Genomic DNA, 24,356 nt, shown 5'->3' on the forward strand with positions numbered 1-24,356 from the left:
TAAATTCTAAAATATATTAAAATAGAAAATTGTAATAATATTTCACAATATGATTGGTGAACTTATTTTCAGTCTTACCAACCCCAAACTTTCGACTGCTGTTGTATGATACAACTGAACATTCAACAATTTTGGTCACTGAGCATGGACGTTAATTACCCACAAAAATGAGCCATTGATAAAGTGACATAATATAGAGAGTTTTGTTAAGTTAGGTCAAGCCTACTGTCGTTATGCTGAGAGTGCTTAATGCTGAACTCTATTGAGAACAGGTTTAAAGGCTGTGAATGCCTTCTGCTGAGGCAGGCCATCTCACTGGCATCTCTTTGCAGGGCCGCTTTCCTTTGTGTCACCCTACAATGGTGGCACGAGAGCGCAACTGTCGCCCAATACTCATTGTTCATCAGCCAATGGGAGCAGTCCAAATAGAAGACTGTAGCATTTTGTGTATGTATGTGTATGTATGCAGGTGTGTTTGTGTGTAGGTGTTTGTGCACGTAAAAGGAGTGTGTTCACACGTTGTCTTTTTCTTCTAACCCTGGTTTCTACTCCCTGACCGCATGAAAGTTGCGTCATTTAGCAAGAGAGCCAATCAGACATCAGCTCTTTGAATTTATGCCAGGGATTTTTGGCTTGCAAGACTTAAGTTGTGGTGGCAAAAGCCAGTGTTTTCAATCCCTAAAAAAAACACTGTCCCAGAGAGTCAAGATGCCCTATACGCCGTCTGGTTTCTTTTGCGACCGGTTAATCCGGGAGAGAGAGAGAAGGGATGGTGAAGGGTCCCTGAGCAAACCCCTCCGTTTCAGCGACCAGGACTACAACACCCTCAAGCAGGAGTATCTCCAGAAAAAGACCCTTTTTGAGGATGAAACCTTCCCTGCCACTGTGGACTCCCTTGGCTACAAAGAGCTGGGCCACAAGTCTAACAAAGTCAAGAACATCATCTGGAAGCGTCCCAAGGTAGGAGGCAGAGGGCCTATGTGGGTTCAAGTGGACTGGGACTAACATTGCGGGTGGGATGTGGAAACGGCACATGGGATGGATGGAATAATGCAACTAATTGGACTTCCTTAAAAATATATTTATTTGCTTGTACATATACACATTAATGGGCAATGAAAAATGGTCAGATGACAAAAATGCAGTTGATAGAACATGCTTTGACTTTTATTGACAAGATGGCCCCATTGCAAGGGTGTTTTCACACTATTCAGTTGTCACAATGCATATAGCATATTAAAGGGTATTTAATTATGAAGCACAAAGCAATTCATGAAATGTACAATTTAACATGAACATTTCAACTCATTGTTATATTACTTAATTATAAGTTAATTCAGTTATTTAACAACACATTTGTATGTTCAGGATTCTTCGATGTTGGTTTAAAAAAAAGTTTTCATTTTGATTGTTTTTATTTTACTTTTGTTTTTTAATTTTATGTTTTTATGATTTAACTCCTGAATCCCCCAGTTTGGGAAACTCTGGTTTAGGCCAACAGATATTGTAGTAAATAAATTTATAACAAATACATTTCCCATAACAGCCTACCCTGATATAATTGTGACTTGACTTAACCAGAAATTAATTTTTAAAAAATACCCTTTTCATGATTATATTACAAAAAAAGCCTGTTTTAATAAAAAATGAAACACATAATTGTGAGATAAAGTTTAAAGAGTCACATTGTTATATATAAAGCCTAAATTATCAGAACTAGTCACATTGTGAGAAATAAAGTCGCAATTGTGAGAAATAAAGTCACATTGTGAGATATAAAGTCGCAATTGTGAGAAATAGTCACGTTGTGAGATATAAAGTCGCAATTGTGAGAAATAAAGTCATGTTGTGAGATATAAAGTCGCAATTGTGAGAAATAGTCACAGATATAAATTCAGTTGCAAAAACTAGTCACATTGTGAGATATAAAGTAAAAATTATGAGAACTAGTTACATTGAGATATAAAGTCACAATTGTGAGAAAAAGTCATTGTGAGATATAAAGTCGCAATTGTGAGAAATAGTCACATTGTGAGATATAAAGTCATGTTGTGAGATATTAAGTCACAATTGTGAGAAATAGTCACAGATATAAATTCAGAGTTGCAAAAACTAGTCACATTGTGAGATATAAAGTCAAAATTATGAGTTACATTATGAGATATAAAGTCACAATTGTGAGAAATCTAGTCATTGTGAGATATAAAGTCGCAATTGTGAGAAATAAAAGTCACGTTGTGAGATATAAAGTCGCAATTGTGAGAAATAAAGTCATTGTGAGATATAAAGTCGCAATTGTGAGAAATAAAGTCACGCTGTGAGATATAAAGTCGCAATTGTGAGAAATAGTCACGTGAGATAAAGTCGCAGTTGTGAGATATAAAGTCGCAATTGTGTGAAAAAGTCACGTTGTGAGATATAAAGTCGCAATTGTGAGAAATAAAGTCATGTTGTGAGATATTAAGTCACAATTGTGAGAAATAGTCACAGATATAAATTCAGTTGCAAAAACTAGTCACATTGTGAGATATAAAGTCAAAATTATGAGAACTAGTTACATTGAGATATTAAGTCACAATTGTGAGAAATAGTCACAGATATAAATTCATAGTTGCAAAAACTAGTCACATTATGAGATATAAAGTCACAATTGTGAGAAATAAAGTCATTGTGAGATATAAAGTCGCAATTGTGAGAAATAAAGTCACGCTGTGAGATATAAAGTTGCAATTGTGAGAAATAGTCACGTTGTGAGATATAAAGTCGCAATTGTGAGAAATAGTCACGTGAGATAAAGTCGCAGTTGTGAGATATAAAGTCGCAATTGTGTGAAAAAGTCACGTTGTGAGATATAAAGTCGCAATTGTGAGAAATAAAGTCATGTTGTGAGATATTAAGTCACAATTGTGAGAAATAGTCACAGATATAAATTCAGTTGCAAAAACTAGTCACATTGTGAGATATAAAGTCAAAATTATGAGTTACATTATGAGATATAAAGTCACAATTGTGAGAAATGGTCATTGTGAGATATAAAGTCGCAATTGTGAGAAATAGTCACGTTGTGAGATATAAAGTTGCAATTGTGAGAAATAAAGTCACGTTGTGAGATATAAAGTCGCAATTGTGTGAAATAAAGTCACATTGTGAGATATTAAGTCACAATTGTGAGAAATAAAGTCATTGTGAGATATAAAGTCGCAATTGTGAGAAATAGTCACGTTGTGAGATATTAAGTCACAATTGTGAGAAATAGTCACACAGATATAAATTCATAGTTGCAAAAACTAGTCACATTATGAGATATGAAGTCGCAATTGTGAGAAATAAAGTCACGCCGTGAGATATAAAGTCGCAATTGTGAGAAATAAAGTCACGTTGTGAGATATAAAGTCGCAATTGTGAGAAATAGTCACGTGAGATATAAAGTCGCAATTGTGTGAAATAAAGTCACATTGTGAGATATTAAGTCACAATTGTGAGAAATCAAGTCATTGTGAGATATGAAGTCGCAATTGTGAGAAAAAAGTCACGCTGTGAGATATAAAGTCGCAATTGTGAGAAATAGTCACGTTGTGAGATATAAAGTCGCAATTGTGAGAAATAGTCACGTGAGATATAAAGTCACAATTGTGTGAAATAAAGTCACATTGTGAGATATTAAGTCACAATTGTGAGAAATCAAGTCATTGTGAGATATGAAGTCGCAATTGTGAGAAATAAAGTCACGTTGTGAGATATAAAGTCGCAATTGTGAGAAATAAAGTCACGTTGTGAGATATTAAGTCACAATTGTGAGAAATAGTCACACAGATATAAATTCATAGTTGCAAAAACTAGTCACATTATGAGATATGAAGTCGCAATTGTGAGAAATAAAGTCACGCCGTGAGATATAAAGTCGCAATTGTGAGAAATAAAGTCACGTTGTGAGATATAAAGTCGCAATTGTGAGAAATAGTCACGTGAGATATAAAGTCGCAATTGTGTGAAATAAAGTCACATTGTGAGATATTAAGTCACAATTGTGAGAAATCAAGTCATTGTGAGATATGAAGTCGCAATTGTGAGAAAAAAGTCACGCTGTGAGATATAAAGTCGCAATTGTGAGAAATAGTCACGTTGTGAGATATAAAGTCGCAATTGTGAGAAATAGTCACGTGAGATATAAAGTCGCAATTGTGTGAAATAAAGTCACATTGTGAGATATTAAGTCACAATTGTGAGAAATCAAGTCATTGTGAGATATGAAGTCGCAATTGTGAGAAATAAAGTCACGTTGTGAGATATAAAGTCGCAATTGTGAGAAATAAAGTCACGTTGTGAGATATTAAGTCACAATTGTGAGAAATAGTCACACAGATATAAATTCATAGTTGCAAAAACTAGTCACATTATGAGATATAAAGTCGCAATTGTGAGAAATAAAGTCACGTTGTGAGATATAAAGTCGCAATTGTGAGAAATAGTCACGTGAGATATAAAGTCGCAATTGTGTGAAATAAAGTCACATTGTGAGATATTAAGTCACAATTGTGAGAAATAAAGTCACGTTGTGAGATATAAAGTCGCAATTGTGAGAAATAGTCACGTGAGATATAAAGTCGCAATTGTGTGAAATAAAGTCACATTGTGAGATATTAAGTCACAATTGTGAGAAATAAAGTCACGTTGTGAGATATAAAGTCGCAATTGTGAGAAATAGTCACGTGAGATATAAAGTCGCAATTGTGTGAAATAAAGTCACATTGTGAGATATTAAGTCACAATTGTGAGAAATAAAGTCACGTTGTGAGATATAAAGTCGCAATTGTGAGAAATAGTCACGTGAGATATTAAGTCGCAATTGTGTGAAATAAAGTCACATTGTGAGATATTAAGTCACAATTGTGAGAAATCAAGTCATTGTAAGATATGAAGTCGCAATTGTGAGAAATAAAGTCACGTTGTGAGATATAAAGTCACAATTGTGAGAAATAAAGTCACGTTGTGAGATATAAAGTCGCAATTGTGAGAAATAGTCACGTGAGATATAAAGTCGCAATTGTGTGAAATAAAGTCACAATTGTGAGAAATAAAGTAAATTTGTGAGATATAAAATCGCAATTGTGAGAAATACATTGTAAGTTTTAAAATTGCCATTGCAAGATATAAATCTGCAATTACGAGAAATAATGTCACATTGTAAAATACAGTATAATGTTGCAAAAGCAAGAAATAAAGTCACATTGTGACATATAAAGTCACAATTACAAGACATAAAGTCGCAATTACAAGATATAAAGTTGCAACTGTGAAATATGAAGTCACAATTGCGAAAAAGAAGTGCAATTATGATCACAATTACATTAGTTTCACAAAGAAATACACAATTACCTTATAATTATTATTACTCTTACTCTGAGGTGAAAACAGGCTTCCATACTTCCAGCTTAAAACCTTGGGACAGATTTCCCATGTGATAACTAGTCTCTCCATCCATCTATTCATCCAAAACATCAGAGATCATATCAGTCTTTGTATCTCTCAAACTACTGTATGTGTAAAATCTCAAAGCTCTTGATTCAGTTACAATCAAACACTTCGATGGTATTTGTTCTGCAGGAGATATGTGAAAACCCACAGTTCATTGTCGGAGGCGCTAGCAGGACAGATATCTGCCAGGGAGACCTGGGTAAGATTAACACTTTAATACATTAACACTATAATGGTACAGACTATTTACCCTGATCTTTGGAGAGTGTGTTTACAGTCAAATTGCAGCTTTATGGCAATGAGTACCTCTCTTTGGCCCCCATATACAGGCCTACAATCCAGGGACCCCTCCATATTGTGTTTACTCTGTTGGAAGGGAATCCAACTAGCAGAGCTTCCTATTGTTGTGACCCCATGTGGGCAATAAAAGAGCCCAAAGACACAAAGGTTGCTAATACATAGAGTAGATTACCAACCTGGCATGTTCCCCTGGACCATCTAAAAATGCTGAGTTCAGCAATGTACGCCCCAGTTTTACTGCAAATAGGTCTATGTGTACGTTATATAAAATATGTGAAATATTATTTTTTGTTTATTTTAGGAGACTGCTGGTTGCTTGCTGCCATTGCGTGTCTGACTCTAAACGACAAGCTGCTATATCGAGTTATACCTCAAGATCAGAGCTTCTCTGAAGGCTATGCCGGAATTTTCCATTTCCAGGTCGGTGTCTTTGAGCAAAATAGCTTTTGAATTAATATCTTCATTATGCCTGATTTCCATGTCTTCCTCTGTTTGTTTTCCAACTCAGTTCTGGCGTTATGGTGACTGGGTGGATGTTGTTGTTGATGACCGCATTCCCACCTTCAACAACCAGCTGGTGTTCACCAAGTCAGCTGAAAGGAATGAATTCTGGAGTGCTCTTCTGGAAAAAGCTTATGCTAAGTAAGTGTCAAATGCTTGACGTCTTTTGTTTAGGAATTGGTCAGTCCTTGATATTTAAAAGCTAGAGCATCTTGTTATTGATGTAAAATAGATACAGTATCTCACAGAAGTGAGTACACCCCTCACATTTTTGTAAATATTTTATTATATCTTTTCATGTGACAACAATGAAGAAATGACACTTTGCTACAATGTAAAGTAGTGAGTGTACAGCTTGTATAACAGTAAATTTGCTGTCCCCTCAAAATAACTCAACACACAGCCATTAATGTCTAAACCGCTGGCCACAAAAGTGAGTACACCCCTAAGTGAAAATGCCCAAATTGGGCCCAAAGTGTCAATATTTTGTGTGGCCACCATTATTTTCCAGCACTGCCATAACCCTCTTGGGCATGGAGTTCACCAGAGCTTCACAGGTTGCCACTGGAGTCTTCTTCCACTCCTCCATGACGACATCATGGAGCTGGAGATGTTAGAGACCTTGCGCTCCTCCACCTTCCGTTTGAGGATGCCCCACAGATGCTCAATAGGGTTTAGGTCTGGAGACATTCTTTAGCAAGGGAGTGGTCGTCTTGGAGGTGTGTTTGGGGTCGTTATCATGTTGGAATACTGCCCTGCGGCCCAGTCTCCGAAGGGAGGGGATCATGCTCTGCTTCAGTATGTCACAGTACATGTTGGCATTCATGGTTCCCTCAATGAACTGTAACTCCCCAGTGCCGGCAGCACTCATGCAGCCCCAGAACATGACACTCCCACCACCATGCTTGACTGTAGGCAAGACACACTTGTCTTTGTATTCCTCACCTGGTTGCCACCACGCACGCTTGACACCATCTGAACCAAATAAGTTTATCTTGGTTTCATCAGACCACAGGACATGGTTCTAGTAATCCATGTCCTTAGTCTGCTTGTCTTCAGCAAGCAGTTTGCGGGCTTTCTTGTGTATCATCTTTAGAAGACGTTTCCTTCTGGGACGGCAGCCATGCAGACCAATTTGATGCAGTGTGCGGCGTATGGTCTGAGCACTGAGAGGCTGACCCCCCACCCCTTCAACCTCTGCAGCAATGCTGGAAGCACTCATATGTCTATTTCCCAAACACAACCTCTGGATATGACGCTGAGCATGTGCACTCAACTTCTTTGGTCGACCATGGCGAGGCCTGTTCTGAGTGGAACCTGTCCTGTTAAACCGCTGTATGGTCTTGGCCACCGTGCTGCAGCTCAGTTTCAGGGTCTTGGCAATCTTCTTATAGCCTACGCCATCTTTATGTAGAGCAACAATTCTTTTTGCAGATCCTCAGAGAGTTCTTTGCCATGAGGTGCCATGTTGAACTTCCAGTGACCAGTATGAGAGAGTGAGAGCGATAACACCAAATTTAACACACCTGCTCCCCATTCACGCCTGAGACCTTGTAACACTAACAAGTCGCATGACACCGGGGAGAGAAAATGGCTAATTGGGCCCAATTTGGACATTTTCACTTAGGGGTGTGCTCACTTTTGTGGCCAGCTGTTTAGACATTAATGGCTGTGTGTTGAGTTATTTTGAGGGGACAGCAAATTTACACTGTTATACAAGCTGTACACTCATTACTTTACATTGTAGCAAAGTGTCATTTCTTCAGTGTTGTCACATGAAAAGATATAATAAAATATTTACAAAAATGTGAGGGGTGTACTCACTTCTGTGAGATACTGTAAGTACATGGCCAATTTGAGGTATCATATTGTATCATACCCCCAATCCTAAATATACAGTTACTCGTTGTAGTAGTTCAAAATTTTGGGGGGTTGAATGTTACAGGGTTGAAGGTCTGGGCAAAAATTACTAAGGGGCTGTTCACACAAAACGCATTTTTACATTGCACTGTGCTGCTTTTCCATTGTTTTAGGGTAGGTTCACACAGAACACGTTTTTGCTGTTTAAAAACTTGAGACACACGTCAGTTAAACTACAAAAAAACACAAGGTATAGAGACACGTTTTTTTTTTTAAAAGTTGAACTTCTTTTAACTTGAGCGCCACATTTTTAGACTGCCGTGTCATGCACGAGACATTGCAAAAGGTGCAACGGTTAAAGACGTCCATCTAGTGTTTGTTTACATTGAAAAACAATGGGAAAGTAGTGCAGTGGAATGGAAAAACACGTACTGTGTGAACGCCCCCTTATGTAAACATGCGCTAGACTTTTGCCCATTTCTACCACAGAATAAAAAAAGGTAATAGCGAAAAGGAATAGCTTTTTATCTCACAATTCTGATTTTATTTCTCGAGTTCATATCTCGGAATTTAGACTGTTTTCATAGGGGCCTTTTACACAACACCATTTTCAAATAAAAATGGAAAACTTTTATGCATTTTGGCCATTCATTTACACAACAATGGTGTTTTAGGGGCCTGAAAACGAGCTAAAGAATTGCATCCAATACTATACAGTAAGTGAAGTACAGCAGGAATTCATTATATAATTTGTGCATACAGCACCTGCTCTCTCAATGTAATTTGTGCATTCCTGTTCAGGCTTCATGGTTCCTATGAGGCTCTTAAGGGTGGAAACACTGCAGAGGGAATGGAGGACTTCACCGGTGGAGTGACTGAATTCTATGAGATGAAGGAGGCACCTAAAGAGCTGTATAAGATCATGAAGAAAGCTCTGGAGAGAGGCTCCCTCATGGGCTGCTCCATTGATGTGAGTCAAGCAGAAGATGGAAGCTTAATGGCCTACATTTTTATTTTCTGCTCTTTATTTTAAAGAAGACTTATGCTTTTTGAAATTTTCAACTTTCTTTAGTGTGTAATGTTGCAGTTTGAGCATGACAAAAGTCTGCAAAGTTAAAAAAAGCACAAAGTCGCTCTAAAGGGAGTTATTCTCTACATCAGTAAGCACTGAAACATCTCGATTGTAGTCATTAGTTTTCTTCCAGGAACAAACACAATATCCCTCATTTAAATAACTTCTGCCTAAGGCTTGTGCAAAAAAAAGGGGCAAGGCCTAATTGAGTAGAAGTGTGTTGAAACTCGCTGAAAGCAGTTGACCAATCACAACACGCTGGTCCAGCCAACCAATCAGAGTACACTGCGCTTTTCGTAAGGAGGGGGTTCCTATTTACAGGAACTAAACAGAACGTTACTGACAGACTGGGAAGAGAGGAGCTGCAACAGTGTCAAATATAATGAGAAAAATAATGTGTTTTTAGAACATTCAAGCATTAAAACCTGTTCTAGTGAAACAAAATCAAGACTTTGTAAATAATATAGCCTTTTTAAAACACTCTTGATAGTAAATATTTTTTTATAAAAACAATGATAACTTTTGGTCCAAATCTTAGTATCCTACCATAAAGCAATTTAATTTTTACCCACAGTCCCTGGTTCCAGCCCGCTTTGAAACTCGTACCACAACAGGTCTTGTGAAGGGTCATGCCTACTCTGTTACTGCTGTAGAGGAGGTAAACATTCTATCATTTTGTACTTTTATGTTTTTTTCTTGTATAATAGTCCTGTTTCTAACTTATCTCTGATAACTTCTGATGATATTTGCGATATTTGTTGTCTGCAGTGTAAACAGTCTCAGCAGAAGGAGTCTAAAGTGCGTCTGGTGCGTCTGCGTAACCCCTGGGGTCAGGTTGAATGGAACGGACCTTGGAGTGATAAGTAAGTATCTGCTTATTCCTGAATTTAGACCGATTTAACCCTATAAAGCCTTTTATATCATATTTGATATACAAATTTCTAAGGCCTCTAACATGATCAAAACTTTGCTGTATAACTCGTTGTACACAATCTCCTACATGCGTTCTGTTGTCTGATTGATAGTTTATACTTTTAATAAGCGATTAAAAGGCCTTTTAGTATCATTATGAAAACGTCCACCTTCAGGTCATGATACACGTTTTTTTTTTTTTTTGCTGTGAAATCTTTACTTATTTTTATAAAGTAAACGTAAGAATAACTTCAATATTGTTAATATTTCAAGATGAACCCTTACCGGACTGACGTAACTTATGTCTACTTGATTATCCATACATCATTTTTTAGAAAAATCATGTTAAAATGTAAGTGTCAAATATGATACATCAGGCTTTATATGTACATCTCTAAATCATTATTGTATTACATTACATTGTGATTTGCCCCCACAATAAAAACTACAGAGCATTGATCATAAAACAAAGCATTTAAATATCATCTTATGAAGACATATTATTGAGAGATATAGAGTGATATATATATATATATATATATCACTTGCATATTTTGTTCAGTTTATGGCCTCTGAATAAAATTTAAAATAAAAGCCTGAATAGTATCAAATATGATACTTAACAAAAAGCATTTTTCTTAAAATTTCTTAAAAAATATCTAAAGGTTCAATAAACTGTTCCATTTGAAATATTTTATTTTTCTGACTATTATTTCATTTTCCTGGCTTTACAGGGTTAAAAATTGATATTGCTATACAATTATTACAATTGTTTATTTTTTTCTGCAGTTCAAAAGAGTGGGAAACCATCTCAAAAACTGAAAAAGAGAAACTCCAGCATCAGAATGCTGAAGATGGAGAATTCTGGTGAGTTAAAAAAGCAACAACAAAACGAACATACCCTCATAATGATTTTTGAGACAGATATAGTGTTGTGAATGAGTCCAGAAGCGAGTCTACATGCGTCCAAGTCCATGACAAAACCAAGACCATGAATATAAGTCCATATCTTTATTCACAAAGATAATTATTCACATTATTGTCATCAACCCATAGGATGTCATTTGAGGATTTTAAGAAAAATTACACTAAAATAGAGATTTGCAACCTGACCCCTGATGCTCTGGAGGATGACAAGTTACACAAATGGACGGTGTCTGTTAATGAGGGACGCTGGGTAAGAGGATGCTCTGCTGGAGGATGCAGGAATTATCCAGGTGGGTGTTTTTTTTTAATAAAGTGAAGAACTTAAAAGTCTGAGTCCTCATAAAAATTCTTAAGTTTATCAAGTTTCAGGTCATAAAAAGTCCAATTAAATATCTTAAAGGTCTTAAATTTGGGGATGGATTGTGATACGACTTAATGTGATAATTAAATTCCAAAAGGCTATGATTTAATTAAATTCATGTAAGTGCTGCATGTTTCAAAGTCAAAACTTGGCACTGTTGCAGGTTCTACAGGCTTGCACTTTCAGACCAGTTTGCAATCACGGAATTGCCCACATTGATTGCTTTAATCTACTGTTGATGAATTATGATAATGTTTACTTTATGGTGCTTACTTTATGGTATTAATATTATTTGTGTGGTCACCTATAGACACATTCTGGACAAATCCACAATACCGCCTGCGTCTCCTGGAGGAAGATGATGACCCGGAGGATAATGAAGTAGCTTGCACTTTTGTTGTTGCTCTAATGCAGAAAAACAGACGTAGAGAACGCAAGTTGGGTGCAAATCTCTTCACTATCGGATTTTCCATCTATGAGGTATCAATGCTACTTTATTCAACCGTCAGAGAGATAATCATGTACAACCTCACTGAAATTAGTGATAAAGATCAGGTTGATGGTGGATCAAACACTCTTTTAACTCTTTCTATTTGCCCATAGGTGCCAAAGGAGGTATGAAAATATGAAGATCCAATGTTTGGACCCAAGACATCATGCTATTCATGCAGTTCCTTTTTGCTCTTTTAGAACTAGTGTTGTTTTTATAGATAGAATATAAACTCCTTTGTGGCTGTGTCTGATCAAATTCCCTTTTTTGCTGCTGTTGTGTTTCTCTGTCAGATGCATGGAAACAAGCAGCACATGCAGAAGGAGTTCTTCATGTCTAACTCCTCTAAAGCCCGTTCCAGAGCTTACATTAACCTGCGAGAGGTGACCCAGCGTTTCCGTCTGAGTCCTGGGGAGTATGTCATCATTCCCTCCACCTACGAGCCCCACCAGGAAGGCGACTTCATCCTCCGTGTCTTCTCTGAAAAGAGAAATACCTCTGAGTGAGTGAGAGCAGAAGGGATGGGAGGGCTGGTGTTTTTTTGTTTTTATTGTACAATGATGTCTGAGTACATTTTTCCTCACAAAGCAAAAACATTATTTTCTTAATCAGTATTTTTGTCTTGATTTCTAGAAAATATATCTAAACATTCTTATCCAGGATAAATTTACCCACTGTAAAATAAATTAAATTAAATAACTAATTTTTATTTTTAATAATAATAAATTTAATTAAAAGGAAATTAAATATTCTTTCTTTTTTTTTTCTTGTTCTCAAGTAAATGTATCATTTTTTCTGGAAAACAAAAAATGCTGGTTAAGGGGCTGTTCACACAGAAAGCGTTTTTTATTCCACTGTGCAGCTTTATCATTGTTTTTTTTTATGTAAACGTGCTAGACGGACCATTTTGACCATCTTGTGTCTTTTGCAGCATCACATGCATGACACGTTTTAAAAATGCGGCTCTCAATTAAAATCTAACTTTAATTTTTTTTTTTTTTTTACTGCCCTGTGTTTTAAACACAAGAACCCATTTGGTGTGAATGGCTCCCAAGAAAATTACTTCTGTATTATGAGGAAAAATTTACGGAGCTCTGCACATGAAATGGGGGGGTTAAAAATAGATAAGGTATTGTCAGCACAAATGAAGAATTCCCACCCACGACTTAAGTTGTTCCTGTGTGGTACTAATTCATTTCCTTGTTTTAATTTAGTTAAAGTTACACTGTGTAACTTTTGGCCCTCTAGTGGTAAAAAAACAAAACTGCATTTTGTGAAAGAACATTTTTTTTGGTTGTGCTTCAGCTCTGCATGGCTGAGCGGAGGAATATGGCTCTTTCTCATGACTAAAAAGAAGAGAGAGATTATCCTACTGCTCACAAAATATTCACTACTAGACTAAAGAGATATTATATATATATATAATATATAATGATCTCTGTTAGAGAGCTACATATGGCAGTTTATCTGTTAAATATAATAAAATACCTTACTCACCTGTTGAGTGATAAAAGCACCATCTCCACATCACTTTTACAACATTTCAAATCCCTCAGTTCTCGCCATCTCTAAAAAGCCAAGCCAATGTTGGTTCTTGTTTTATTATGAACTCTGTCGCGTTCTCTTTTGCCACAGACTCTCCTCTATTCAGTGTTTTTTCCCAGCAGCTCGAGATTTAGCTGATCCATGTCAACCTTTCTTGCTCGTTGTGACAACTAACCTATTCCACTCCCACACTATACATGCGTCAAAGTAGCCGGAGCAACTTTCCTCTATTTACGGATATGACGAGACACACACAGGCGAGTGACGTATGTACGCAATTTCCAGCGAAAACTACTTTTTTTTTGCATGTCATGTGTGGAGCTCCGTAAAAATTAACTCTGTAACACTGATCTGGCATCCTAATTTTTCTGGTGTTTGCCTTTTGTAGTTGTTTGTAAGTACTCTGTTACGTTAAATTGTGTCATAGGTGAAGAACTTCTGAAACATCTGGCTTGAAAGCAGCTGTTGCAGAAGTTATGTCATGTCAGTGGGTGCAAAAGGGCACTTTAAATCCTCACCAAAATATATTTTATGTACAAAGACTATGGTGTTGTAGTAACAGGGTCATGGTTATATTATTATCACAAGAATACTAAGGTAATTTCATAGTAGTTCTCTTTACAGTAGTGATGGGAAACAATTGGGAAAAGGGGTGGAGAAAACCACAAGGACAAAAATTTTAATGACAATTTGATTTGTAGAGCTGGAAGAAATCGGCCCCAGTTCGAGGCTGTAATGGAATCTTTTTTAGGACAAGAAACAGCACAATTTGGGACCCTCTGGTAAACATTTCCTTTCAGTTCTGACCCAAACTTGACGCACAATTAAACTTCAGCTACAAGGAAGACATGGACACACAAAGGACTGCTGAAGGTCTCCAAGGAATACTGATGATGCTGCAGGTTCAAGCCCTGATGACAAGGATTCACAGTATTTTAATCAGGATAATGTCAAAAATTATTTCCAGTTTCTTGCTGTGGCCTGAATGTAAATGAATCACTGGCCCTGTGATAATCACTGTAACCATTAATCAAACTTTTCACCTTTTTTTAACCATACAGAGAATTAACCTTAACATTTATCATTAATGATAGTTTAAGGTAATCATACTTTAAAATTATTTACACATGGTAAGTATGAGTAACTCCTAATCAGTTATCACAGAAAAACAGACACATATGGTATGGCTGATGTAACCAGAAATAGAGCTTATTTGGCTATTTATCAAAGTGGCTTAAAAGACAGGAAAGACATACTAAAGAATAAGCTCAAATATAAAGAAAACCTACATGGAAAAAAACAAAGGCTCCCCGATAGCTCTTCGATGAACTGTGCTGTTTACTATGGTGACAAGTGTTTGTTGGTTTCTTCTCAGGGAGATAGAGAACAGGATTGAAGCTGATCATCCAGTGGTAAGTACTTGATCATCTAAAAATGTTTGTAGTTCAGCTAACAGGTTCCCTTATTCAAAATAGTACCAAATCACATAACCCTAAGTACTGAACTATACATGGAAAAATTTATAAAATCCCATAGACTGAAATAGGAGAGACTTCTAGAGACATCTAGAGACAAAACATTATCAAAGTGTTAGTTCACCCAAAAATGAAAATTCTGTCATTAATTACTCACCCTCGTGCCGTTTTACACCCGTAAGACCTTCGTTGATCTTCGGAACACAAATTGAAATATTTTTGTTTAAATCCGATGGCTCCGTGAGGCCTACATAGGGAGCAATGACATTTCCTCTCTCAAGATCCATAAAGGTACTAAAAACATATTTAAATCAGTTCATGTGAGTGCAGTGGTTCAATATTAAAATTATAAAGCGACGAGAATATTGTTGGTGCGCCAAAAAAAATAAAAATAAAATAACGACTTACTTAGTGATGGCCGATTTCAAAACACTGCTTCAGGAAGATTCGGAGCGTAATGAATCAGCGTGTCGAATCATGATTCGGATCGCGTGTCAAACCACCAAACTGCTGAAATCACGTGACTTTGGCGCTTCGAACTGCGGATTCGACACGCTGATTCATTATGCTCCGAAGCTTCCTGAAGCAGTGTTTTGAAATCGGCCATCACTAAATAATTCGTTATTTTGTTTTTTTGGCGCACCAAAAATATTCTCGTCGCTTTATAATATTAATATTGAACCACTGTACTCACATGAACTGATTTAAATATGTTTTTAGTACCTTTATGGATCTTGAGAGAGGAAATGTCATTGCTCCCTATGTAGGCCTCACGGAGCCATCGGATTTAAACAAAAATATCTTAATTTGTGTTCCGAAGATCAACGAAGGTCTTACGGGTGTAAAACGGCACGAGGGTGAGTAATTAATGACAGAATTTTGGGGTGAGCTAACCCTTTAAGAATGAGTGATTTTCTTATTTTTTCACTCACGAATAAAGTTAAGAATATTTTGTATTCCCCCACAACTTTTTTTTTCTTAAAAATCATTGTAAGAAACATGTTAAAGTTAGGATAACCTCCAAATTGTCTAAAATCTCTAAAAGTAAAATGTTTAATGAATTTATTAGGGTGTTGCAAATATTAAAGGTGCAGTAAGCGATTTCTACGAAACGCTGTTGAAAGTTGTAGCCAATCAGCAGTAGGGGGCGTGTCCACTCATGTTGGGGGAGGAGAGAGAGTGAAATTTGAAAAAAGACTGTAGAAAGAGAGATGGCTGAGAGACATTACAAAAGAGAAAAGGTCAGAGGAATATCACTGGAAAAAGAAGGGTTATGATCAGGCAAGAGCTTCAGGACCCCCGTTAATATTAGAAAAGCTTTCCAGCACTGGAGAGACCTAAGAGAAAATGCCTGAAAATGGACAGCAAGGTTGCGTTGTTTCTGCTTCATACCTGAGTAACATTGGTTTTGCTGTGTTTCACAGAACCAAGATATGCTGTTGTTGTAATGTTAGCTATAGTAACAGGACAGTTTTGAGTGCCATTGTTTGTCTGGAGCTGGTGTGCTGCTGGTGACTAACAACCAACTCTTGCTTGTATATACTCTTGTGTACTATATGTTCATTTGTTCTTCCTTGTCATTTGTTCGTCATCTTCACTTTATTTTTTTGCGAAGAATTATTTTGCTTTGCTTTAGCTGTGATAAAGAGATATCCACTCTTACATTGCATGTTCACAAATTTTGGGGGCGGAACAAAGGGTGTGTGTGTTTGTTTGGGTTGATTTTTTTTTAAATATTAACAGTGTTTCTCAGAAATCGCTTACTGCACCTTTAAGCATCGCAACATAATATTAGCTACATATAATACTCTTAAGACTACTCTTAAGTGACAACATTGATCATGATTATACGTTATTTGACATTTTTGCTTAAATTGAAATTCAGTAACAGTTCTACAAAAACAAGTCTTAGCAAGAACTGCCATACGAGATAACACCAAAGCTTGTCATTTTCTTCTTAAATTCTTCAGATATTTGAGAATTTGTTTAGAATTGCACGTAAGAACATTCATGAATGTTTTAGAATTTATATTCTTAGAATTCATTTAATAACTTCTTTTATTGAAAGAAGTTTTGTGTATCTGGCCTCATAGAAACTTGGTAAGGACTCTTTCGACTTGGTCCAGAAAGCAACCACCTAGCAATTCTCTAACAACAACCCAGAACACTTTAGCAACTATGAAGTAACAAACTAAAAACCAGTCAGAACTATTTTGCAACCCATTGGCAAGGGGATTTTACACAGGCGAGCACTTTTTTACAGAAAATGTAGTTTATAATAAATCTTTCAAAGTTTTTAGTTCATTCTATTATTTCTCAATATTTTATTTGACTCTTATTTTGAAGGGCAAAAGCTGGCCAAGCAATATTGGCATTAATTATTGAGAATAAACACCCGTTCACACCAATCTTTAGCTTCTCACACAATGAAAATGAAAGAGAAAAATCAATTCTGACATGTGTAATTTGCAACTACCTGATCAGCCGGCTCCAGCTTCAACTGGGGAAGAGAGTGAGGAGGATCAGCAGTTCCTGTCCATTTTCCAGCAGATCGCGGGGGACGTGAGTACTGGGGAGCCACTGAGCGCTGGGGGGAGTGTGAGTATGGTGGTGGGGTGGGACCGGTAATTGGCCATGCCAGTGGTAACAATGGTAACAGCAATATCATGACAGTTTCACTTTGCCGTAATAAACACCACACTTGGCTTTCTGTTTATTCTTGTATCTTGCAGCAAATGGAGATCTCAGCCAATGAACTCAAAGATGTCTTGAACAAGGTGGTGTCTAAATGTATGTATCTTTGTTTGTTGATTGTTTCTGGGTTTTGTTTTTTCTATATACTGTCTTCAAGAAACTATCTGCTATTTACAGACAAGGACATACACACTGAAGGCTTCAGTCGAGAGAGCTGTAGAAGCATGATCGCCCTCATGGATGTATCCTTTGTATCAAGATTACATACATTTGCTATCTGTTTTGTGCTATCAAGCAAAAATATTATGTTAGCATAATGTTGGTAATGGTAAATCCCTTCTGAAGCATTTATCCAAAACATTTGTGCCTTTTTTTTCCCATGTCAGTTGTTTCCACCAGTTAATATGGTTAGAGTCTTGTTATGTGCCAATTATAGTAATTTTTCATTACTAATGATAAACGAAAGCATAGAACGCTACATTTCAACCTTGTAACAGTAAGTTAGGAATTCATATTCTTATCAGTTGAATTCACATGTCAATTTAGGCATCATAACTCATAGTTTCGTTGTTAGAATTACATTAGATTTCATTTTAAAGCAGAGGTGATAGTGTAGAATATTGCAAGCAAAGTTTTCTTAATCCTTATCACACAGATGGATGGAACCGGAAGACTTAACCTGCAAGAGTTTAGACACTTGTGGAACAAAATCAAACATTGGCAGGTTTGTCCTCATTCTTTCCCCATATACACACTCACCGGCCACTTTATTAGGTACACCTGGGCTGCGTTCAGCCCCGACAAAACGTTGCAAAACGTTTTTTAAACGGAAACGGTGGTGTGTTGAACACCCTGTTCTGATGACGCAAGAGTTGCAACTATGGCAGCTGAGAAGGCCATTCTTTGTATTCTTTTTGAAGAGATTTCGGAGCCTGATGAAATCGGTATAAATACGTGTTTAATACTGCAAAATACGCTCGATGTTACAGTCACTGCCCTTGCCATACAGAATAAAGAGAACACAGCTGTAAACGACTTTACTTGGACCCATTGTGCGAGCTGTCTCTTTAATCCCGCGTGGTTTATATACATGCTGCTGCTGATTGGGTTTACATTTTTGACACACCCACCAAACAAGAGAAAACGTATCTCTAACCCGTTGCACACTGTTTCCAAGAAATAAGTAATTCAACCCGGAAACCATAGCAAAACGCGCACCGGTTTGAGCTTGAACGTGCCCCTGTTCAACTGCTTGTTCAACGCAAAAATGGCAGCAACTTAGGCATGTAGACATGGTCATGAAAATCTGCTGAAGATCAAACTGAGCATTAGAACGGGGAAGAAAGTTGATTTAAGTGACTTTGCATGGTTGTTAGTGCCAGACGGGCTGAGTATTTCAGAAACTGCTGATCTACTGGGATTTTCATGCACAACCATGTCTAGGGTTTACAGAGAATGGTCCGAAAAAGAGAAAATATCCAGTGAGTGGCAGTTCTGTGGGCAAAAATGCCTTATTGATGCCAGAGGTCAGAGGAGAATTGCCTGACTGGTTGGAGCTGATAGAAAGGCAACAGTAACTAAGTAAGTTCAGTAAGTCTGAACACACAACACGTTGAATCTTGAAGCAGATGGGTTACAGCAGCAGAAGACACACCGGGTGCCAGTCCTGTCAATTAAGAACAGGACAATGAGGCTACAATTCACACATGCTCACCAAGATTAGAAAATAGAAGATTGGAAAAAAACGTTGCCTGGTCTGATGAGACTCGATTTCTGCTGTGACATTCAGATGACATTCAGGGTTAAAATTTGGCGTAAACAGTATGAAAGCATGGATCCATCCTGCCTTGTGTCAGTGGTTCACGCTGCTGGTGGTATAATGGTGTTAGGGATATTTTCTTGGCACATTTTGCACATTAGTACCAACTGAGCATAATTTAAATGCCACAGTTTTGTTGAGTAACATGCCACGTCACAAATCATCTCAAACTTGTTTCCTGAACATGACAATGAGTCCACTACACTCAAATGGCCTCCACAGTCACCAGATCTCAATCCAATAGAGCATCTTTGGTATTTGCTTGAATGGGAGATTCGCATCATGGAAGCGCAGCCAACAAATCTGCAGCAAGTGTGTGATGTTATCATGTCAATATGGACCAAAATCTCTGAGGAATGTTTCCAGCACCTTGCTGAATCTATGCCACAAAGAATTAAGACAGTTTAAAAAGCAAAACCTGGTACTAGCAAAGTATACCTAATAAAATGGCTGGTGAGTGTATAAAAAAAGATTGCTACACACATTGACTATTTGAATTTTGTCTGCAGGAAATCTTTAAGCGCTATGACTTTGATCATATTGGCACTATCAGCAGCTATGAGATGAGAAACGCCATCAATGATGCAGGTTAGAAGGTTTTCATGCATTTTTACAGTAAGTGGATCTGTTCTTATGTCGAAGAACATTTGACTAGACTAACACTAATGGACTTGTCACTGTACAGTCACGTGTTTTGTGTCCCACTCAGGGTTCCGTCTGAATAACCAGCTGTATGACATCGTCATCATACGCTATGCCAATGAAAACATGAACGTCGACTTTGACAGTTTTGTTAGCTGTCTTGTGCGACTGGAGGGGATGTTCAGTAAGTTGTTGAACTGCAAATGCACATCTTTTTCACTGACAAATAGTACAACAAATATTAGTATACAGTGTATTTATCAGGAAGTGGTGGTATTTAAGATGGTTAATTTTTTTTTTGTTAAACAATATTTACATTATTTTGCATCTACAATATATTAATTTTGTCTTAGTAAGTTTGCTTAAAAAAATCGTGCTTAAAAACAACAACAACAGCAAAAAAGTGTTTTGTGTCAACCCTGTTATATTCAACATGTCTTTGGACTAATTACAGCCTTAGCAAAGAAATATCATAACATTTCTTGCAGTCAATATTCTTGTGGGTTGTGCCAAGAACAGCTTTTTTTTTTCTATAATAATTGCTGACTGATCGCTGATTTTTTTCCCCTCATAACAGAGTTGAACCATTGAGCTTGATAAGGTCAATTTAAGCATAAACAATGAAATAATAATTAAAGACTATTAAATATGATGTCAGAAAGACTATTTAAAAAAAGCTTTTTTTTATTATTATTATTATTTTTTTTTTATACAGAGCCTTGCACATCAATATTGAGGCCACAAATCAAGAATTTGTTCCTACAACTTAATTTGTGGCCACGTTTTATAAATTCGTTCTCTCGTTTTAGTTCAGTAGTGGCCACGCTGTACTAATTCATTCCCTTGTTTTAACTTCGTTAAATCGTGGCCATTATTTACCTAAAATGAGGGAATGGATTAGTGCAATGCGGTCTTAATTGAACTAAAACAATGGAACAAATCTCAGCATAACAGGGTTGAACAGAATGCGCGAGGATAAAGAATATTTCCACGTTTTTCAGAAATTTTTTTAAATTAAACTTCTTTAAACACTAACCCCCGGTTTCACAAACTAAAATGCATGTTTGAGCTGTTGTAACTAAAAGCATCTTGCACTGACATATCTTAAAAAAACGTTTGTTTTGTCTCAAGACGCACACCAGAAATCTTTTTTTCTAAGGCACGTTTATAAAAGCTACTTTAATGCCCTAATTGAACTAAGGCCTAATCCTGGCTTAATCTAAGCCCTGTCTGTGAAACCAGGCCTAAAATGTATCAAAATGGGATGACTAAGTTCAACATCCTGTCAATTATATCAGTAAGTCATGAGGAACGCAAACAGAACCACTTCCTGAAAATGGTCCAACAACATAATACATTTTAGTTACGATATTTCATTTTAAAATTTTAGTAACAATTGATTTGGGGCTTGTGTGTGCTAAAAATCATGCAACATACATGTGTACTGTCTGGAGTGAACTTGTTCTTTTTGTAGGAGCATTCCATGCCTTTGATCAATGTGGAGATGGCACTATCAGACTTAATGTACTGGAGGTGAGTGGACACCAATCAGTGATCATAAGATATAATTTAATGTGTAGCATCATGTCTGTGTCCTTAGTTTCAAACGTCAAAAGCCTTCCTTTTAAAGCTGTAGGTTAGCTGATTACAAAACCACTATTTCAATTTCTCCAGTGGCTCCAGCTAACCATGTATGCCTAGACCAGCTACAGATCCAGGCGAGCCCAGACTCGGCAAGGACCAGAACTACCAGCTCTTACCTCAACACTCAATGTGCCAGACTACTGTTACCTCTTTCTCTGTACCTCAGCCCACATTGAACACCAGCTCTAGAAACTTTACATGATTACTCCTCTTTATTTCAGTTTTATAAGGGAGGGTAAGATGGGTGAAATGAGTAATAGTGTTATAGACAGATGTCACTTTTTTAGTCAGATTGCGGAGGAAACGTTTTCAGGGGCGTTGTGCGCAAGCGACTTTTGAGGCACGTCATTGTCTAAATTTTAGCAAGGTTTCTGGTTTTCTGTCGTAATTTGTTCCTCAAAGTCATCATGAACATTTAGTTTGTCTACACTGGTGCTACAGACAGTATTTTTCTTTTACCTCAACCAGCCTCAAAAGATGCTTATCACGATGCTGCGATTTCTCTTTGCCATATGCTAATGGACCTAATATATAACTGATTATCTAATATTATATAAAACTATAACACTAGATTCAGACAAGAACAAGCAGATTTGGATATACACTGCCTGAAAAAAAGGTCGCTGTTTGGACTTAAATAGGCAAATGCTTAAGAGTCTAGCAAGTTATATATTTGTCAACAGTTCTTCTAACCCTAAGTGATGGAGTGTGTAGCTTTTCATTTCTTAAACAACCCTGTAGAAAGACACATCATGACCATATACCAGGATGACAAAGGCAAAATTCATCAGGCTCAAATTGTGAAAGAATGGTTCAGAGAGCATGAAGAATAATTTTCACACATGAATTGGCACCTCTGAGTCCAGACCTTAAATTTATTGAGTCTTTAGAATGTGCTGGAGGAGACTTTACAGAGTGCTCACCTCTTGTATTGTCAATACAATATCTTGCCCAAAAATTGATGTGCCTCTTGGTGGAAATAACATCACACCAACACCCTGACGGAAGGCAAAATCAGCCGCAATGCGTAGGTGTGCAGACTGTGTACGTGTCACCTTTTTTAATATTTTGCCATGATGAAATAAAGGCTTTAAAAAAATAAATAAAAAAAAAGTATTTCTATATGATTCGAGTGCCTTGGACCATTCTTAATTTAACATCACATTTATTTCCATCAAGAAGTACATCAATTTTTTGGTCAAGATATTGTATTCTTCATGCTCCCTCCCCCTTCTTTTACAATTTGAGCCTGATGAATCTTGACATTGTCATCCTGGAATATGGCCATGATGTGTCTTTCTACATGGTTGTTTAAGAAATGAAAAGCTACACACTCCATCAATTAGGGTTAGAAGAACTGTTGGCAAACATATAACATGCTAGAAACATAATTACAGCAATAATGATCCAGTCATAGATTAAGCATTTGCCTATTTATATCCAAACAGTGGCTGGGCAGTGTATAATTCTTGACAATTTTGTGTATTGAGTACACAGTGCCTTACAAGTGATGAGGAAGAATTACTTCAAATCCAATCTGACCATTCACACTGAAATGCAATCCAGATTTGATTCCAATTTCACACCACATATGGATGTGGTTCAGATTAGGTTTGTGAACATTGGGTTTCATGTGAGCTCAGACTACAAAAAACAAACTTTTTGGATACGCCAACAAATCAGACTTTGTCTGAACAAAGTCTCATCTTGATGGTTGCCTTAGCATTACTTGTTTCTCTTCTCATATCCTTTTTGCTATGTGACATTTGCTTCTCAGACACATGGAAACTCTTCATCATACTACCACTCTCTCTGATTCATTCTTAAATAATGTCTTTCCATATTTACCCAGATGTACTCTTACATTCATCCCATCTTCACATTTTGTTCCCATTTGGTAATATCAAAATCCATTAAAAACACAAAGCAGGGCCATGTAGATGGTGTCTATTGTTTCAAATCCTGGTTGTTTATGGAGACATTTTTGTTTTGCAAGTTAACATAATAGGAATTGAAAAACATGAAGAACCAGGTGAGGAAAAATCATCACCAAAAACCACTGGAGGAGAATCATCAGGGAACATCTCAGAACTCATGATGGATGGCAGCATTCAGGGTCTTTATTTCATTATTGTGGGCAAAGACATGGGTCGAACCTAGGCTTTTTCTTGTTTTTGTGCTTGACCCCCATTTTACCATTTGTTCAAATGAGTGTACTGACTTCACCCGTTTAACAAAATAAATAATTGTGTAGTTCTTGGTTGAAGTGCCTTCCCAAGAAAGAAAAATGCTGATTTTTAAAGCCTAATTATTTAAACACAAGCATAAGTGCCAATTACAAAAAAAATGGTACTTTTTTTTTTTGTTCTTTTCAACAAAAGCTAAGCTTTTCATTTCACCATTTATTTTATAATCTGGTTAGTATTTTTTTTTTTTTTCCAGCCCTGTTACAAAATTTGGGTCTCAGCATTTAATACCCTGTTATGTGATATTACATTCTAGAAATAAACCATAAATATGCATGTATTTCATAAATATTAGTTTGATCATTTTCCATACAATAACACTAGTAACAGGGTTGATGGTTGAGCTTGATGAATGAAATCAGTAAAATAGATTAAAATTAATGTTTAAAACTA

The 24,356-nt window shown here is 36.8% G+C and overlaps 1 protein-coding gene across 5 annotated transcripts; it reads left to right on the plus strand.

Moving 5' to 3' along the window:
- The first annotated feature begins 65 nt into the window (after positions 1 to 65).
- Positions 66 to 24,005, plus strand: capn3a (calpain 3a, (p94)). 5 transcript variants are annotated; one of them, XM_051869008.1, is made up of 21 exons: positions 66 to 960; positions 5,605 to 5,674; positions 6,077 to 6,195; positions 6,284 to 6,417; positions 8,938 to 9,106; positions 9,783 to 9,866; positions 9,977 to 10,071; positions 10,910 to 10,987; positions 11,177 to 11,337; positions 11,719 to 11,888; positions 12,012 to 12,023; positions 12,192 to 12,400; positions 14,819 to 14,855; positions 17,403 to 17,516; positions 17,651 to 17,708; positions 17,790 to 17,854; positions 18,268 to 18,336; positions 19,941 to 20,019; positions 20,117 to 20,257; positions 21,548 to 21,606; positions 21,748 to 24,005. In XM_051869008.1, the coding sequence occupies exons 1-21, from the start codon at positions 616 to 618 to the stop codon at positions 21,772 to 21,774; spliced, it is 2,295 nt and encodes a 764-aa protein (XP_051724968.1). In that variant the 5' UTR covers positions 66 to 615; the 3' UTR covers positions 21,775 to 24,005. The 5 variants fall into 5 exon arrangements, 4 of the variants coding, with proteins under 4 accessions (XP_051724968.1, XP_051724969.1, XP_051724970.1 ...); XM_051869009.1 differs by having other exon boundaries at positions 20,141 to 20,257; XM_051869010.1 differs by having other exon boundaries at positions 17,403 to 17,480.
- The last annotated feature ends 351 nt before the right edge of the window (positions 24,006 to 24,356 follow it).

The sequence above is a fragment of the Ctenopharyngodon idella genome, chromosome 17 (genome assembly GCF_019924925.1).
Source record: "Ctenopharyngodon idella isolate HZGC_01 chromosome 17, HZGC01, whole genome shotgun sequence".
NCBI lineage: Eukaryota > Metazoa > Chordata > Actinopteri > Cypriniformes > Xenocyprididae > Ctenopharyngodon > Ctenopharyngodon idella.